We start from the raw sequence: 19991 nt of genomic DNA on the forward strand, positions 1-19991 counted from the left end.
CACCAAAATAGAGACCCTGAATATGATAGGACGAATACCTTCCCCCACCCTCCCTTCCCCACTGACATATTTGCTGTTTTTAGTTTTCTCTGGAAATAGTCATGAGGAATGGATGTATTCGCTCTAGTAAATGGATTTTATTTTCTAGGCTTTGAATTGGGGAAACAGGAAGAAAATATGTTATTGGTGAAATCTGAGTGATGTACTTCCTTTTGTCTAGATCTGACATGCATTTGGATTTTTTTTACAAAAATTATTTCTGACTAGTTACATCATGGTAATTATTAACTGTGAGCTGAATATAAAAAACTTTGCCAACAAAGTGCATTTTATTGAGGTATCAATCACAGTTTGACAAAGTAAGACTTTTTAGTTATAATTAATATATAATGTAGGCATTTCTGGAAATTTGAAATTACCTAAAATTTGTGAGATTTTGCAGGGAAGGAGGGAGAAATTATTTCTCCCTTTGTTTTTTCATTTGTCACTATTCTTTATTCTCTAAAAGCTCCCAGAGAACATATCGTTCCTTTGATTACTAATATACTTCATATAGCAAAAAATGAGTGACAACAAAAATTATTCCTTTAAAAGTCTAAATGCTTGCAGCATCTAACTAAATTAGATGGGGCGCCTGGGTGGCTCAGTCAGTTAAGCGTCTGACATCAGCTCAGGTCATGATCTCACAGTTTGTAAGTTCTAGCCCCTTGTAGGGCTCTGTGCTGACAGCTCAGAGCCTGGAGCCTGCTTTAGATTCTGGGTCTCCCTCTCTCTGCCCCTCCCCTGCTGGCTCGCTCTCTCTCTCTCTCTCTCTCTCTCTGTCTCTCTCTCTTTTCTCTCAAAAATAAGTAAACATTAAAAAAAAAAACCACCTCAAGCTTTATTAGCCTCTCATTTATTTATTTATTGCGTGCATTTGTTATTGCATACATTCTGGGCCATTGAGGCAAATTGGTGGGAAGTGTTGCTAATGGAAATGAAGTTACCAGGATGCGTGGGTGGCTCACTCTGTTAAGCATCTGACTTTGGTCAGGTCGTGATCTCATGGTTCATGAGTTCCATAGTGTGGAGCCTGCCTGGAATTCTCTCTCTCTCTCTCTCTCTCTCTCTCTCTCTCTCTCTCTCCCTCCCTCCCTCCCTCCCTCCCTCCCTCCCTCTCTCTCCCCCTCTCCCTCCCTCCCTCCCTCCCTCTCTCTCTCTCCCTCCCTCCCTCTCTCTCTCCCTCCCTCCCTCTCCCTCTCTCTCCCCCTCTCCCTCTCCCCCTCTCCCTCTCCCCCTCTCCCTCTCCCTGCCCCTCCCCCACTCACTCTTTGGTCACTCTCTCTCTCAAAATAAATAAGTAAACTTAAAAAAAAAAGACGAAGTTATATATTTGAGTCTGTTGCACTCAACCTTCTCACTACTGGAGGTTTTCGCTTTCAAAGGTGGACTCATCGAAGAGAAGTAGTGGGATTTAATGTAGCTCATCACTGCTTGAGAAAGAAAAGTTCTTGGACTTTAGGGCTAGGACAGGGCAGGAATAAGGACACCTGAGTCCAAGGAAGCCTTCTCATTGTACCCTGATGTGACCTCTTCCTCTTCTTATAAGGACTCCAGCCCTACTGGATTATGGTCCCACTCTTATGGCCTCATTTAACCTTAATTCTCTGTTGTGGAAAATGTACACTACATTTTGCAATAAGAACAAACTCAGGAAATTAATTTATTAAATGATGTATTTAATCATTCTTTCAGCACTGGAGCCATTGTTTCGTTGGAAAGGAGTTTTCTGTATCGCCCAATGGAGAGGACAGATCACTGAATGTGGGCTGGGGGTGGGTAGGAGTGACCACATTTTAATTTTTTATGTTGGCCAAATTCCTGTGTGTCTTAGTTTTCCGTGTCTATAAAATAAAGGAGTTGATTGGTCTGGATTTTGCTTTCTACCTTTCAAAAGTTTGTGCTTTTGTGACTGGGACATGCTTTTATAATATTTAAGGACTCCAAAGGCCTGACATTTTAAAACTTAAAAATCCAAATGACAATGTGTTTCTTTTTGCTTATTTGCTTCAACTAGCTTTTGAAAGACATTTGGCTCTTTAGGGTAATGACCACTTTGCATATATGAAGTATGTTTCTTATGAGACAGTTGAAGAACAGATGTTTGCAGTTGGGGTAACTTGGCAGAGGTAAGAGGCTAGAGATAGAGTGGATGATGATGGTATTTGAGTTGCAGAAATGTCACCGATGCTTCCTCTGTTGAACACAGCTCGAATATTGAATATCCGGGCCATGAGCATTTTTCACTATTTATTATCAGCCACACTTCATTAAAACCAGACAGCAATTAAAGGCTCTCTGGGTAGAACAAAAGATGAAATATTCATTGGTCAGTAAGGAGCAGGTTGGCATTTAGATTAGTTAGGGGGATGAAACATCTTGGCAGCTTGAGCTTTGGTGGTGGTCAGAATTTCTGTGGTTGGCTGTGTGCCATTCTGAGGGCACACAGCAGTAGGAGCAAGTAATCATAATCATAATATCTAATCATATTTGTCTCCGATTACAGAGAACAGTAACTTCGAAAAGTTAATCTCATCAGATGTAGCAACAGCCAGTTAGCAGCAGCTTGGGTAGGGGCAGTTAGGGCTGTGAAATTGCTTTGAGAGGCCTGTGATTGTTAATGCAGGGCTTGAAGTCAGGAGGTCAGGAAGTGGTTGAAACCAAAGCTCGGACAGTGAAAGGCACCGAAATTGATGATGCCATTAATGCAGCAGGTCAGGTTTCTCAACATGATATTCCAAAGTAAATGGCATTTGTGATTAACACTTGCATTTTGTATTTTTTTTGTTTTATTAATTACAGTACTTATCGCGTCGACAATGCTGGTAGATCAAAGGCATAAAAAATTCCTTGTGATAATTAAGCATAATAAAAATCCATTCGCTCATCCATTTAATAAAATTTATTGAGCGCTTACTTGGTGCAACTCCTCTCCATCTAGCAAGTAATGAGTCTCTACCCTTGTGGAATTTAGTCCAGTGGAAAAGTCAGACAATAAAACAGTAAACTAACACACATGGGAAACAGTATCGGGTAGTGATAGTTTTAGGAAGAACAATAGATCAAAGTTAGGAATTTGAAAAGTGACCGCTGGAGGTGAGGGCACTGTTTCAGGTAGGGTGGAGTAGGAAGGCCTTTCTGGGAAGATGACATTTGGTTGGACTGTGGAAAATGAAGAGACGGAGGAAGCTGTGTGAATATCTGGGGCAGAGTGACCTGGGCAGAGGAGATGGTGCGTGAAAAGGAAAAAGACGCAACAGTCGGGGAACAGCGAACAGATGAACGTGAAGAGGGGTCTGTGTTGCTGGCGGGCGTGTGGGGGAAGATAAGTACACAGGATGGTCAAGGTAGAAACTTCTCTCTTTTGTCTAAACAACAAAGAAGGCATCATGTTAGATTTTTTAGAAGCTTTTGGGACTAGATCTGAAACTTCCAGAAGTTCTGAAGGTTTAGAGAAAGCCCCACACAGTGACTGTCAGCGAATACTCTTCCAACACCTCATCTTACTGGATTTGGGGCACTCAGGAAGGCTTGTTTTCAGGAGTGAAGTCATCAGCATGACTCTGTTTGGTATGGTGAAAATCTCTGTCCCTGCTGACAGTTGTGTCTCCTGAGACGGAAAATAAGTCTTTTGTACGTAGCCCACTTCGATGATATTATCAAAAGATATTGAGCCATTGTTAGTATGCCATCAGCTTATCAACATGTTATTAAGGATTTATTCCGTGTGACATTCCAGATATCTGGGAGTTTTTAAAGAACAGTTGTGGCCGAACTCGAGGCTGTTTCCTCGTAAAGGAGTGGTATGCTTTGGTGGGCTGCTTTGTAGAGGGCCTGTGGGATTTTTGTAACTTTGCCAACAAATTAATCTTTTTTTTAATAGAAAATAATTCTGGGTGATCATAAACTACTTACGAATCTTACATATATTAGTTTAAACCTGGCCTAGCACGGAAGATCTTTTCAACTTTTTGGCACTAACTCTTGCTGATTAGTGACTGAATCTGGTTCATTCATTTTAGGCCATTTTAGACCATTTTAGGTCTACCGAACTCCAAATCCGCATTCCTGTAACAGCCTCGATTTCTGCTTTTTGTGGTCTTTGCTTTCCTCACCTCCTTTCCTAACATTACTTCCACCATTCAGGAAGGAAAGTGGTTCACATGCACCTTTTACATGAACGGGGTGCACAATAAATATTTGTTGAAAGAATTAATGTGTCGCCTGTAAGGGTGCTTAGCAAATGTCTGTTGATTTGAATGTTTTTTCGTCAGTTAACAATAAAAATATAAAGGAAAATTATATTTTTCTTTAGTGATGTTACTGAAATAGATCAATCTTTCATACCTAGAAGTGGTAGAATAGTGGGGTGTGTGTGTGTGTGTGTGTGTGTGTGTGTGTGTTGCCTCTGTTGTAATAAGAAAGTGTCTGTTACAGGAAATACACAAATATAAAGGTGAACTTAGAAATTTCCTTTTTTTTTTTAAACATTGATCCTAACATACTACTCTTGTAACTTAGCTTCGTAGTTTGTTTCTTATAGTGATTTATCAGAAACCTAGATACTTTGTCCTTTCACTCTTTTTTCTCTTATTACTACGTCAAAAGCTTATGGTCATACGAAGTGCTTTTGCCTTATCATTCTTTCATGAATTGTAGAAGCTCCTTTCAAGATTATAAAACCGTTTCTTATAGGAGAAGCCTTGCTTTAAAAGCTTTTTTATTTAGCCTCTTCTGTTTCTGCTAGTTTTTTTTCTTCCCACTTTTATTTAAAAAGTGTGCCATAGTCCCTAGATCATTTTTTTGATTATATATGTAGCGTGTGTGAGTGAGTGAGTGTGTGTGTGTGTGTGTGTGTGTGTGTGTGTGTGTGTTATGTGTGGTTTGTTTTGAAAGAGGGAGCTAAGCTTGATTATTTGGAGTAAGCATGAATGTCACAAGCTGAAATAATTCTTTAGTCTTTCATTTCCCAATGTTTTTATCTTTGAGAAATGCACAAAAGTAGGGTACCCATGTCAGTTTGATGTGTGTGTTGGTATTTGGCGGAATATTATTCTGAGTGTTCACAGGTATGTGATATTTTTATACGGATACATGTTTGTTCTTAATGAGCTAAAGCTTATATAGACATTTTGAAAGATGCTAGTGATTAGACAGTCTAGCAAATAACATTGTAGATCATACATTATTCATGCATGGGAGGAAATGTGGCTACCCTATTGCATTTTTATGACACATACCTTTTTTTTCCCCTTGTCCTCAGAATTATGAAAAATACTGCTATGTTTTCAGACGGTCTGACCCGTGAAGGGCTGTGAAACACTGTCGTGGTACATTTAGATTTCAAACCCCACAGCTGAGAAACTGCTTTTGAATTTACGTGATAAACGTTAAGTGTTTTTAATCCTCAAATTAACTTTCAGAGATTCAACTGTAGTTTTCTTCCACTTTTGTGTTTCCAAACCATGTTGCGTGATACATGGCTGCACACGGATTGCGACTAACTGGCAGTTTTATGTTACTGACCGCAGTGGAGAGACCATCAAGGCGCCAAGCCAAATAGCAATGCACGTTTGAACGACGACGTTAGGAGAAGTCAGGCATGCCTGTCTGGTTAGGAGGAGAGTACACGCCGTTCCTCGTGAGAAAGAACTGGCAATCTTTGTGAAAGCCAGAAGAAAACCAGAACATTTGATGCCTGTTTTCAAATATGTAAATGTGTGTCACTTAAAAGGCAGAGAGTAGTTTGGGTTTTTGTCGCTTCACACATCTGGGTTAGGACCAGTTAGTTGGTTGGATGTTAAAGGGGTTGTACTCGCCACAACAAGAACTTTCTTTTTTTTTTTTTTTTTAATTTTTTTTTCAACGTTTATTTATTTTTGGGACAGAGAGAGACAGAGCATGAACGGGGGAGGAGCAGAGAGAGAGAGGGAGACACAGAATCGGAAACAGGCTCCAGGCTCTGAGCCATCAGCCCAGAGCCTGACGCGGGGCTCGAACTCACGGACCGCGAGATCGTGACCTGGCTGAAGTCGGACGCTTAACCGACTGCGCCACCCAGGCGCCCCTGGGTTCTTTTTTATATTGCAGTTTAATGCTGATGATTGTCGTTGGCTAGGCCAAGGAGTTATTGTAGACTTCTGCAGCGTTTCATCACCTTTGTTCTTTCTGACACAGGGTAGGAAAGAGATTCACATGACGGCTGTTTGCAGAGCAGTGGTTATAGAGTCTCCACCCTTCCTCCTTTTTTGCTTTTTATTTCTCTTCTCTTTTTTGTATTTTGCTGATTTTTTTTTTTCCTGTGCCAGTAATGGTTCATGTGAGTATAAGTTGACTCTTAGTGATGTTTAAGGCAAAAAGAAAGCTGGCTCTCCTCTGCAGTCAGCTAACACGGGACTAAAACTTAATAAATAAATAATAATAATAGGGGTGCCTGGGTGGCTCAGTTGAGTGGATGTCCGACTTTGGCTCAGGTCGTGGTCTCATGGTTCGTGAGTCAGGCCCTACATCGGGCTCTGTGCTCACAGCTCAGAGCCTGGACCCTGCTTCAGATTCTGTCTCCCTCTCTCTGCCCCTCCCCTGCTTGTACTCTGTCTCTCTCTCTCTTATTTTTTTAAATAATAAATGAATAATAAAATAACATTATAAGTAATGAACCTAAAATCATGCCTGCTGTTGATTTTGACCTGGATATGCTGATGTTTTTGGTACAGTGTTTTCTACTAATTAAATTTTATAATTATCACTTAATATTATTGGAAGCTTACATATAAAAGACAGCAGAGAAAAATTGTTTTTTCTTTGTAAAATATTTACGTAATTTGTGTGCTGCTTTTTACATATTCTGAACATATATTTGTCCTGGGCTGCAGCAGCCAAAACATGCCCATTCAGCATTCATTGAAATGTGTTTATATCCAGCCACAGGCCTATTTACATCTGATTTTGAAACCTAAATTGATAATGTAATTTGGTATCAAAATAATGTAGGAATGCCTACAGGAAAATCACAGTCTCCTATATATAACTTCTATTCCTTTGGGGGTGTGGGCTCTACATTGCTGCTCTGTGTGATTTGGCAAATTATTTTGCTGTTCTCCTTGCTTGCCCCTCAGAAGACTCTCTCCTGTCTGTCTGTCTGTCTGTCTCTCTCTCATACACACACACACACACACACACACACACACACACACACACTCCTGTTCATTTTGTTCTCTTATTTCTGTTTTGTTTACTTTGTTTCCAGGGCTTCTGTATAACACCCAAGGCTCTTCCTGGTCATTTTTAACTTTTTTACTTTTAGTGATTGTAATTTGAACATTTAATCATTAATATTGCCTCCTGTGTGTGTTTTTTTTAATCTGTAGTACTGCAAGTGAGATATTTTCCATTTCACGGGCAAGAAACCCTTTTCATCTTCTTTTTGTAGTTAAAAACAAACAAGAAGAAACTTCAAATCGAGCAACAGTATTTTCTTGAAACTTTGTTATTTCGCAAGTGAGCAAAGCAAGGTTTTTGATTTCAAGCAAAAGAGGCAAGAACAGCCAGATAAAAAGAATAGAGGTGAAAAGGTCATAAGAGAAGCTTTAGTTTTTAATGACCTTAATTTCATTTTTTGGTGAGAGCGGTGGTTTTGAACTTGGAAATGCTGGATCTTTCTGTTTTGCAGTCGGAATAGATCCTGGAGTTCTCGATGTCCTCGAGTTGTTTTTGGCATTTGTGGAAGAATAGTAATCGTTTGGTGGTTACTATTTCTAAATTCAGTGAGCACTCTCTAAAGCCTATTCCTGTAAGCTACCACATCATGAGTAGGTGAGAAAGTATTTGATACACAGCAAGAAGAAAAAAGTGTAATGCCAGCAAGTTTCTAAGCTATCACTCTTGAGTGAAAGAATATGGAAGCATCTTAATTGGATTCTGGGAATTCAGAATCTATAAATATTTTAAAAGCTAATCTATTTTTCATTTTTATTGATGATACATATGCATCAACACGTACAAATCTTTACATATGTATTTGTGTATATATTCATATACTTGTATGAATGTTTACATTTGTACACGCGAGTATATCCGTGACCCAGATCAAAATAAGGAACACTGATACAGCTCATTATCAGTGCCCCAGAAGACCTTCTCGTATTGACTGTCAACCCCCTTCCGGAAGAGGTGACCATCACTGCCATTGTATGTAGATTGGTTTTGCCTGTGCTTGAACTTCATATGAATGAAACCATACAATATGTCCTCTTCGGTGTCTGGTGGCTCTTATGCAACACGATGCCTGTATTAGTCGCCCACACTATGGTTGTAACAGCAGTAACTGGTTCTTTCATGTTGGCCATTGTATCAGTGTACCGCTGAAATCCGCAGATATAAAAACACAATATTCAAGCATTATTTTGGAATAAATGAGAACGTATTAGGATCTTATGGTCCGAAATACTGCTTATAACCTAAACTTCTTCAAAATAGCTTTTCAAGAAATCTTTGATTTCCTATCTCGTGGGGCCAAGGGGTCCCTCAGGCAAATAAGAGATCGTGGGAGGCTCTCCTCTGGTCTAGCCAGGCAGTGAGCCAGGATGCCCAGAGTCCGATTATCTAGATGATGAATATAGACTGTCCTACAGCCTTGGAAGTAAAAGCCAGGGAAGCTAAAATTAACCAACTGTGTATTTCCTGGACTTTGAGATGTACGAATCAAGGCAAAAATAACCGGCAACTAAAATAGGTTGCCAGTTTTGTTAAGCAGAATGAATATAGAACAACAAAAAAAGCAAAAATGATATTACCTTGAAATTGAGAATGATTCTTTTCAAAGAAAGGTAATTGGCAACTTAAATCAACATTCTTAAGCAGATAACAATATGTAGGCTAGTGTTTGGAAACAACAAATTCAGCCAGGAGGGAGGGGAGGGGTGTGACCTGAAGGATTAACCAAGAGCCAGTGGGATACGGGAATACCAGAAGAAACAGTGAGCAGGCATGGGCTAGACTGGAGGCAGGAACAGGATTGTAGTGCGTTGGTACTGGCTGTAAATCGTGTGGTTCTGGACCGTAATAGGAAAGGAGTAAAAATGTTTTGAGTAAATGAGCAAATGAATTATAGGTGGGTGGGCCAGTTTTAAAAGCACAAGATAAACTTGATGGGCATTAAATATTCTTTCAGTAGGTCTTTAGAATCTTGCATCTTAATTCTTGCAAATTAAAGCATTCGTATTTTTAACTATACTATCTTGAACCTATTGTTAATTATATTTACTGCCTTCCCTTCAGCTGCTTGGTTATAAAGTATAATGTATTCTGTGCAGTCACACGTGTTATAGCCGCTTTGTTTTCTGGAGTTTCCCGTGTCTGCAGCCTCTCCTGTCGTCAGGGATGCCAATGCCAGCCCTGCCCAGGGTGCTCAAGGTGCTGCCAGCAACGCCGTCGATGCCTTGTTTGCATATTTTCCTTATTTTTGCTCTCTTTGCAAAAATCTATGGGAGATATGGTAGAAAAAAATTAAATATAAGAGCGGAAATAAGAAAAGCAAAGAAAGTTGTATAAGAAGAGACCACTCTATCCTTTCTTGAAAACGAAATTATAAATGCTGAGCAGGTTGGATAAAGGTGCATCCATGCTCAGAAATGCAACTGAGTGAATCTATAGTTTTTTTCTTGTTTTGAAGCTTTCAGGAAAATTGAAATGAGGATTTCACTGAAGAGTAAAGAGGAGGCAATATCCTTCTCTGAAAGTTGGAAGTCCCTCCACTTTGTACGCCTAATTCATTACATTTGCCTTTTTTACGTGTTTTTGATTGATGTTGACTTTTCAAGATGCAACTCCTACATTCAGTAGGAGTTGAGTGTACTGTAAAAAACTGAACTTGGTTGGGGGCACCTGGGTGGCTCAGATGGTTAAGCGTCCGACTCTTGCTTTCAGCTCAGGTCACGATCTCACATTTCCCCATGTCGAGCTCCACATTGACAGTGTGGAGCCTGCTTAGGATTTTCTCTCTCTCTCCCTGTCTCTCAGAAAAAAAAAAAAAAAAAAAAAAAAAAAAAAAACAACCCTGAATTTGGAAATTTCTTCATTTTAGTCATGTTTTTCTGTTCATTATTTTTCACCCATTTATCCATTTTTTTTTCAACAAATATTTGAGTGCTTGCCATGTGCCAGACACTGTCCCTGTCCTTGCCTTTAGAGAGCTTTGGTTCCTAATTAGGTATTGTGGTATTTGAGAACAAAAAGAAGGAAAATCCACGACAAAAAAAAAAAAAAAAAAAATTTCCACGAGTGCTAAATTTCCTCAGTTTTCCTTCTGTACCCTCAGAAATTCATCTGTTGGAGAGACACATCTCACTGTGTGCCCTTTGCTTTTTCAGAGGCTGTTCCTTCTCTAGACTTAATCCCATTCCCCTCCATCCCCCCCCCCCCCCAGGATCTTCTTTTTGTTCAACCTGGTCTCTCCTGCGTTTTCAGTCTTCTCTGATCTGCTGGTCCTTCCCTGGGACCTACAAATGTGCTCAGCCACTGCCCTTTATAACATCTCTTGCCTTAAACTTTCATGGCAGTCCCCCCACCCCCACCTACCACTCAAATTCTTCTTTGCTTCCTACGAAGCTGCTGGAGTACATTCTGTGATCTTCATTTTCCCCTCCTCCCGTTCACTCTACCTTCTGCTGACTGTCACCATCTCAAAGGTGCCAAATCTCAAGGGTATTTTTCCATCTTACCTTAGCTGGTTTTGTGAACACTCGAGGCAGCTGATCGTGCTTTTATGTCTGGACTTTTCCCTCCCTTCTGTGTTACCACTGTCTCTGGCGTCTCGTTCCACCTGAGACCATTCATTCTCAGGCTTCTTAAGGTTCTCTCCTCTCTGCCGACTCCCTCAATGCAAGTCCTCCACGGAGTCTGTCTCAGACTGTTTTCTGCTTACTCCACCATTGTCTCACCCATTCAGTAACTTTAGCTATTACTTTCAGAATATTATCTCCAAACTGGAACTGTCTCGAAAGCTCCAGGAAGCTGTTTCAGTTCTAAAACTGAACTGATAGTCTTCTTGCCTAAATCTTTCAGTCCCAGCCTTTACTCCCCTGCACATACCTCCATCCTGGAGTGCTAATCTGTGTCTGCTCCTTCCCTTCCTGTGTTCCCTCTCTTGAGAGATGATGCCACCAGCTCCCCGGTGATCCAGACCTCAAAAACCCAGGAGTCCACCTAGAAAACTTTTATCCCCCCTGCCCCTACACATCCAGAGTCACTCTTTTTACCAGTTCTGCTTCATAATTATGTCTCAGATCCATTCTGTCCATCGCTGGTGCCTTTGCTTTCCATTCCCAACTTCCTAATTGGTTCCCATTACTCTGAACCTCACCTTCTCTGACCCATCTTCCACACCTCTGCCAGAATGATTGTGCTCCTTCCTCTTTGTCATTTCCTATCGTCCGCCAATGAAGGAGTCAGAGTTCCTTTTTGTAGAGTGTAGGACCTTCTCTGACCTTAGCCATGTTTTTCTTATGCTCACCTTTTATGCCCTGGTCTTTTCTTAGGTCTGTCATACTGTTACACATATTTATTTATTTCTACCCTAAATCTGCCTACCCATACCAACCTTTTTCTTATCTGGTGTACAATTTATCCTTCAAGATACAGGTCATGTATCACCTCTTTCAACTTTCACCTGGGCTTATTCCTAGTCACTTTTGCAAAATGTGAGTTGACCCCTGCCTTCTTTTTAAAATTTTAAAATTATTGTGCTCTAGGCATATTTTCATTATAGTGCTTAACACATCACCTTGAGATGACTCAAGGCAGAACACAGTTTTATATTGAAATTAATATACCCACACTCAGTGGAAATCTTAGACTAGGAATATATAATGTCCCCATCAGGAGAAAACAGTAACATCTGCAATTAATAGTGATGTTTTGGAAGAAGGTAGAAGACTAGAGAAAAAAAATTGGATTATATTCAAACTTAAGATATTTGTTTGAAGTTGGAGATGAGTGTGAGGAGAAAGTATGTGTGAAGGGCAGGAATGAGATTCCTGGATGAAAGGTGTGAGAACCAGATGTACTAATGGCCTTTGTAGTGGAGATGAGAGTTTGTAGGTTAAGTCCTTGAACAATTATACAATGAAGTGAAGCTTAATATAATATGGAATCTGATGATGCAGAATCGAGGACTTTCAGAAAATCCTCAAGATCAAATACAAATGTTCTGGCAAAGAAAGCAAAAGGATAACAGGGGTGTGTGTGTTGGGGTATGGGGTAAAAGAAAGGATTAAAGACTGAAATGAATGGATCACAGGGATTGTTTAGCTAAGATCTATATTCATATATTGGGCGATCTGTCTAGAGGATATTGGCTGCATAAATTGTGTTCTATACATATAACCTCGTCCAGCCACTGAAAATAGTAGAGTAGGTGTATTTTTTATTAACATAGGATAGGTTAAATATATTGAGTAAAGAGCTGGTTACAAAACAGAAGTATAATAGGACCACATTTTGATCAAAATATATAGATGTATAGCTTTATTTATGAGTACATATGTACCTAGAAGTGAATGTGGGATTATCTTGTGATACGTTTCATAATTTTCTGAATTTATTGAAATGAGGCCATATTTATAATTATAAAGGTCTAAAGGGAGAGGCCAGCATACAATGCCATGATCTACTAGAACATAAATAATAAGATTAATACTATGATTATGCATCTACTGGAGTTATATAAATTATATAATAGCAGTAAATAGCTAACATTAAAACAGCAACTTCCAAGTACATTGTCTTATTCGGTTAGCATAACAACCCTGAGAAACAGTTTAAAAGCTCGAACAGTCAGTTCCTTCTTCAAGGCAAGGACGTAACAGTGGCTTCTGACTCTAAATCCTGTGCTCTCTGCACAGTGTTGCATTGCAGCCCAGGCATGAAGAGAGCCCGTCCAAGGTACTTAGTGGGATGGACCGCAAGGTGATTAGAGGGTCCAGGTCACCTCCATTTTGTGGCTCCTCTCACAGTGAGGCCCTCAGATTCTTTCCAGTTAGTAAGTGGATGAGAAAAACAGGATTGTAAAACTATCCTTTAAGCCTCATTTCCTTCATTTTCTTATATATACTTGCTGTATATATATATACATATGTATACATATATACATATATATATGTGAGTGTGTCATACACTTGCTGTAGTCCCTTTTGCCATCCTAAACTATTTCAAATCTTTTTTTTTAAATTTTTTTTTTAATCTTTATTTATTTTTGAGAGGGCGAGAGACAGAGTGTGAACAGGGGAGAAACAGAGAGAGAAGGAGGCACAGAATCCGAAGCAGGCTCCAGGCTCTGAGCTGTCAGCCCAGAGCCCAATGCGGGGCTCGAACCCACCAACCGCGAGATCATGACCTGAACTGAAGTAGGACACTTAACCGACTGAGCCACCCAGGCGCCCCTGAAGTTGCACAAATCTTAATGCTCTGTCCCCCCTCTCTTCCCTTGCCTGCGTTTTCTCTCTACCTGATGGCCTTTTCCTCTTCCTTTACCTGGTGAATTTCTACTCCTTCCTCAGTAGGATCTTTTCTGGGGACTGTCTGACGCCTCTCTTACTCCTCCTCTTTCCTCTGTGCCCTTGCTGACCCAACATATAATTATTCTCTATTTATTCTCATGTTTCTTCCTCATAAAGAAGATGCGAGTGGCCATTTTTTGATTGGCTTTGTATACCTGGAACGTTGCTGATATCTGGCACACACTAGGTTCTCAGTAAACGTTGGGTGGGGAAATTAATAATGTAAACTTTGCACGGAGAGCAGTGTCTTAACACTTCTTACCATCGGTAAGAAGGTAATGAAGGTAGACAGCTGGTTGTTCGGTGACTGACCATACACAAGTTTTGTGCTTCCGTGTGCCTGAGGTTCATTGCCACCTAAACACATTTGCACCTCGGCTTCCTTCTTGGGGTTGTTTTTGCTGTTCAAATCAATAAATTGCAAATATGAATTTACAAATGTGCTTTGTGGTACAATTACTTGAGAACTGATTCTTTAAAAAAAATCTTTTTTAATGTTTATTTATTTTTGAGAGAGAGACAGACAGACAGTGCGAGTGGGGGAGGGGCAGAGAGGGAGGCACAGAATCTGAAGCAGGCTCTTAGCTCTGCTCCAAGCTGTCAGCACAGAGCCCGACGTGGGGCACGAACCCACAAACTGTGAGATCATGACCTGAGCCAAAGTCAGATGCTTAACTGACTGAGCCACCCAGGTGCCCCGAGGACAACTAAGTTTTACCTAGGTCATTGTACAGGTGAGGGTGAAGCAGAGAGAGAAAGTCGCTTCTTTGTCTCTCTTTAATGCTTAAGTTAGTGGATGGGCTGCCCGTGTCTGATTATAAATGATAGTCTGTAAACCTCCGTAAGGCAGACCGTTAATTTCCCATGACAGCACACGAAACTCCTTCTCTCCTCCCCTCCTCAAGCCCCAGAGCACACACCAGGGAAACCTCCTGTATAAGACATTTCTTTAATGCTGCCTGTCGGAAAAGGTGCTAGAACGAGTCAGTCAGGTTTGAAGTTTGCAAACATACTTCTGCCTTACTAAACGTCACAAAGGCTGTCAAATATTTCATTCCCGCAGATTTTCTCTTCTCTCTAGAAGAAACACCATTACGGATGTAAATGTTAGAGGAATTTCGTCATTGGCTTTGGCTTCTGAGGAAAGTTTTATTCATCGTTTGGATCCGGGAGAGGAAGGAAGCCTCTGCTGACATTTTGAAATCTTTCTAGCAATTTATGTGAACTGTACTACTAGGGAGTAGATACTTTCCTCTTCTAAGTATTAGTTACGTCTCATGCTCTTTTTGTCTACTTTCTCTGGAGGAAAAAAAGAATAAGCTTTTCTTTTTTTTCTTAATTTTTTTTTTTACGTTTATTTTTGAGACAGAGACAGAGCATGAACAGGGGAGGGGCAGAGAGAGAGGGAGACACAGCATGTGAAACAGGCCCCAGGCTCTGAGCTGTCAGCACAGAGCCCGACGCGGGGCTCGAACTCACGGACCGTGAGATCATGACCTGAGCCGAAGTCGGACGCTTTAAGCGACCGAGCCACCCAGGTGCCCCAATAAGCTTTTCTTAATGACCTTGATATTTCTGAAATGTGTGTTGATTTTTCCTGTTAGTTTCTTCTCAGTCTGTAAGACTCTCTACCAAACCCACTCTTGGTACATACATCCACGTATCTATTTTCCTGGGGGCTGAATGAAACATATTTATGTGTGCTCCACATATTTCAGGTATTATTTTGTTTGGTGGATGATGAATAACTACTGAGAAAGAAACCAGTTGCCCTTCAAAATATAATTAGCAACCCCAGCCTGGGGGCACTTTGCGTTTGGTTGTGACAAAGCCTGTGGCATGCCCTCTGCAAAGACAAGAAAGGAAAGATAGATGCATTTCTAATGCAATCAGGAAGCCCCTCTATAATTTAAATATATTAGCATATCTCAGGAAACCTGGTTATTTGAATGTCCCCAAGATAACTCAGAGTCTCTCCCAAATAAACATGATTGAATTACTTGAGGGAATGCATTAAGACAGCAGGCGTGGTCCTTAATGGATCAAGGCTGTCTATACTCATTACCATAGCAAACTCCAGCAAAACTGTCACCAATGCCACAAAGACTCAGGTTACTGATGCAGTCCTAGTGATTTGGCTTACATGCCTCACATCCAGTTGGCTACCAAAAGTTTGATGTCATGTCAACAGTGAATTTCTACAACATTATATATTGTTTCCTGCTTGTGTGTGGCAATAGTAATGAGCATACATCTTGAGATCCTGGTGTTTTAGATTATATACATGAGCGTAAGTAATGGTTTTGAAACTGTCTGCATTCTAGGAATGCTGGGGTAATGTAAGATGGAATTACCTTAAGTGTACATTCTGGGTCTCACTTTCACAGTCTGCTTATGTATGGTGAAGGCCTCTCAGTCAACGCAAGTAAATAACAATAAAACGGAAATTACTGAGCCCTAGTGATACACCCAATTATGTTTTTAATGCTTAGCATCTATGAGCTGATTCAGTCCTCACTGCAACTCTGGTGGTAGATGCTATTATTACCCTTTTTACCCCCATTTTATAGCTAAGGAACCTACCCTGAGGCACAGAGAGTTGAAGTGGCTTGACCAAGATCACACTATTGTAAATGGAGGCACCAGGATTCAAGCCCAGGCAGAAGGACCCCAGAGCCCTAGTGCTTACTGCCTCCTCTCCGTTCAGAACCCTGAAAATACGAGGTTTCTCAGGTCCCAGGATTCTTTAATGGAGGCTCTAATTGGGCTGTCCATTATCATTTCAGTAGGACTGGAATATCATTTCAGTAGGACACTCTGGAAGCAGTTCATAAACATAATTCTCCCCCTGGATTAGAGTGTTTTTTCTGTTAAAAAATTATGATGAAAGACACAGTTTGACCAGCTCTGGGTCTCAGAGACAGATGGGACAGGTGGCAGCCCGGTCAAAATGAGAACCTCAGAGTACTTTCTCATGATGGTCTAGTGTAATCACTATGCCCTTCTCTTAGTCTTACTTCTAAAAGATAATCATCTAAAAACAGTGGGGCTGATTTAGAAGAAAACTTTATGAATTCAACTGGTTAATGTAGGCATAATTATTTGCAGGACTTAAGGACTTTGATTATGTAGTTTTACCCAAGATAGATTTTCAAATTATATTTAAGATATAATTTAATTTATGTAAAGGTAAATTTCTCTCTACAGGTCAGGGATATCCCCATTACAAGAAAGAAGTAGCACTTGAATATTTTGAATGTATCTAGAATAGAACATTGTGGTTTCCATTTCAGCTTTGGGTCTTGGTATGATGTAAAATGAAAACTTTCAAGAACTATGCTACCTGCAGGAATGTCTTCTCTTTTTTTTTTTTTTTTTAATGTTTGTTTATTTTTGAGAGAGAGAGACAGAGCCAAAGTGGGGGAGGGGCAGAGAAAGAGGGAGACCTAGAATCCGAAGCAGGCTCCAGGCTCCGAGCTGTCAGCACAGAGCCCAGTGTGGGGCTTGAACTCATGAGCCATGAGATCATGACCTGAGCCGAAGTCGAACACTTAACCGACTGAGCCCCCAGGCACCCCAAGAATGTCTTCTTTATAAACATTCTCTATTGGCGTTGTCTTCTGAAAAGCACGCATTTCCCTATATTTTGTGGTTTTACATTATCTCTTAAATGCTTCCGCCATTGTGGGCCCTTCTTTTTTTCCATGAGATATGAGAAGTATAACATTCTCAAATATTTAGTCTCTATGGCACTTATGAATTGGCTTTCAACACATATCTGCCTACATATGGTTTTTTATTGAAAGCAGGATGATATAGTAGGGGCCATAAAAGGAGAGGAAAACAATTGCGATTTACCCCGGGCATTTGTTAGTACCATCTTGCTAAACTTTACTCTTTTGTGAAGAGAAATGGACACATCTATTTATTTATTTGGATAGTCTGAGTAAATGATTAGCAATTTGACTCAGAAACGTTATTCTTAAAATTCACTTGTTCATTTACTGTTTGTGCCTCTCTAAAAAGAACATGAGATAGCTGATCAAATATTTTGTTTGAAGATCAGTTAAAAACTGTAGTTGTCGAGAAACCATGCCAGAAACAATTTTATGAAAGGAAAACAATGGACATGTTGAATTTTTTTTTTACCCTTTCCTCTTAATATACCTGTGCATTTGCATCAAGTGCCTTAAATATTAGGAAGAAAGAGAAATGAATTTCTTCTCTCTGGTAGATTGCAATGAATACTCAGTAGACTTTTTTTGTAGTGTGGTCTCTGCATAAGACACATAAAGGAAAGATCATTTTGAGCTTTAAAATTTAGTTTAGCATTTTCTTGAGCTTATTATTATAAAATAATGCCCCCTCCTCTTTTTAAAGTACGAGCATTGCAAACCCTCTGCATAATTTCTTCCTAATGTTTGCAAAATCCCCCTGAGATTTCTTCTGGTTCCATGGAATTCTCTCTTCTCCAGATATTGACAAAATCATTAAACAAGCCTGAAGCTTCATGATTATTTTTCCAGCAGCACTTTCGTTGCTCTTTATCATTACATTTAGTTATGTTTCATCTAGTTTTCAATATATGTGACAGGGTTCATATCCCAGCCAACTGGAATTAATTTGATAGCTAAGCATTTCATGAGCTGCCTCCATAACACACTCTGCCAGATCCTGCCATGTGTGAAGCATTACTCCTTTTTTTTTTTTAACCACTAAAGATTATATATAACTTTGACTTCTTCTGTGCTCATTTGTGTTTCTGAAAGAGGGAGGGCATGGTGTGCCTGTTCAGAGTGTTTCTCTTGGCTTTCCTCTATGTAAACCTCACTAATGCTTTCAATCACCACCTTCTGTGTCTTTCCTTTTGAGCAAGTGGAGAAAAATGGAGTTGGTTTGAATGCCATGCCTTGCTTCTCAACAGGAGAATGTACTTGGAAGCTCTGGTGTCGTTCTGAGTTCTCTCTCTTGCTCCTGTTAGTAGCTCGTGAGGGTATTGGGGGTGGTGGTGTGGTTGGTGGTAATGTTGGAAAGGACCTCGAGAAATAATTTTTTTTAATGTTTATTTAGTTTTGACAGAGAGAGAGAGAGAGAGAGAGAGAGAGCGAGCATAAGGTGGGGAGGGGCCAAGAGAGAGAAGGAGACACAGAATCCAAAGCAGGCTCCAGGCTCTGAGCGGTTAGCATAGAGCCCGACTTGGGGCTCGATCTCACAGACCGTGAGATCATGACCTGAACTTCAGTTGGACACTTAATCAACTGAGCCACTCAGGAGCCCCACAATAAATAATTCTTTAAGAGCTTAGTTCTTGGAAGTTATCACAGTCAGTGACAGAATGGGAACCTATTGAATATCATATCACTATTTGGGGAAACAATTTTTTAGCTACTTATTTCAAGAATAAGAGAAAGAAAGTGTTTATATTCCTAAGATTTGGTTATATTCCAGATTTCTACCCTTTTGTAAATATCCAAAGCTGTCCAAAACAGAATTGATTAATTCTGTGAACAAGCTTAGAATGTACTCTTTTATTTGACCATTTTTGCTTTTATTTTTATTATTATTTTTTTTTTCCAACGTTTATTTATTTTTGGGACAGAGAGAGACAGAGCATGAACGGGGGAGGGGCAGAGAGAGAGGGAGACACAGAATCGGAAACAGGCTCCAGGCTCTGAGCCATCAGCCCAGAGCCCGACGCGGGGCTCGAACTCACGGACCGCGAGATTGTGACCTGGCTGAAGTCGGACGCTTAACCGACTGCGCCACCCAGGCGCCCCCATTTTTGCTTTTATTATCAGTTTGATAATTTAAGTTTATGGCCATATATATGTTTCCTTGTTTAGAGGTTTCTCTCACATGGCATGATTAGCAATCGTGTGTGAAATGATTATGTGGAAACATTACTAGCGAATTACTGCTTGTCTAAATACTGTATGTTTTCACTTGAGAACATTGGCTCTGGAATGTATTTTTGGCACTGTGAAGGGAAAAAAAAAAAGTCTTGGTGTTAAAAGATGCAGCCAGAATTTAATTTGTGAAATGGAGCTTTAAACTCAGTTGTTCCTCCCACTGGCAGCAACTTGAGGTTGCTTATTTCCTTTCTAGAATGAAAATTGTGCCCTTTAAGGCTACTTAATCTTATTTTTAATCTTCAAATTGGTGTTTTCTTATAGAAAGAGCCAAAACTTCACACAGTCTGTGTTTGTTTCTGTGTGTTATATAGACTCTAAATTATAAATCCTAATTAGTACCACTTAAAACTAATGGAGTGGCCATTTCAAGGTCCTTTACTACAGTAATTATCACCTGGAACAGAGAAATGAATCGTATGTTAAGACTTTATAGTAAGAATAATGGCTGACTTCTCATAAAGTGCAGAAGCCCAAATTGGGAGTAGTA

The 19991-nt window shown here is 40.1% G+C and overlaps 1 protein-coding gene across 2 annotated transcripts in view; it reads left to right on the plus strand.

Moving 5' to 3' along the window:
- The window catches only part of EXOC4 (exocyst complex component 4), a 754543-nt gene that overhangs the window by 344837 nt on the left and 389715 nt on the right, over window positions 1-19991 (plus strand). The window contains exon 11 of one of the 2 annotated variants that reach the window (XM_030308465.1): window positions 1735-3610. The exons of the other annotated variant lie outside the window; for it this stretch is intronic. Coding sequence (XP_030164325.1) covers window positions 1735-1801 — 67 coding nt within the window. The 3' untranslated portion in view covers window positions 1802-3610. Of the gene's footprint in view, window positions 1-1734; window positions 3611-19991 lie in introns of those variants that run through there. 2 annotated transcript variants of the gene reach the window in all.

This window comes from Lynx canadensis, chromosome A2 (assembly GCF_007474595.2).
Source record: "Lynx canadensis isolate LIC74 chromosome A2, mLynCan4.pri.v2, whole genome shotgun sequence".
NCBI classification, from domain to species: Eukaryota; Metazoa; Chordata; class Mammalia; order Carnivora; family Felidae; genus Lynx; species Lynx canadensis.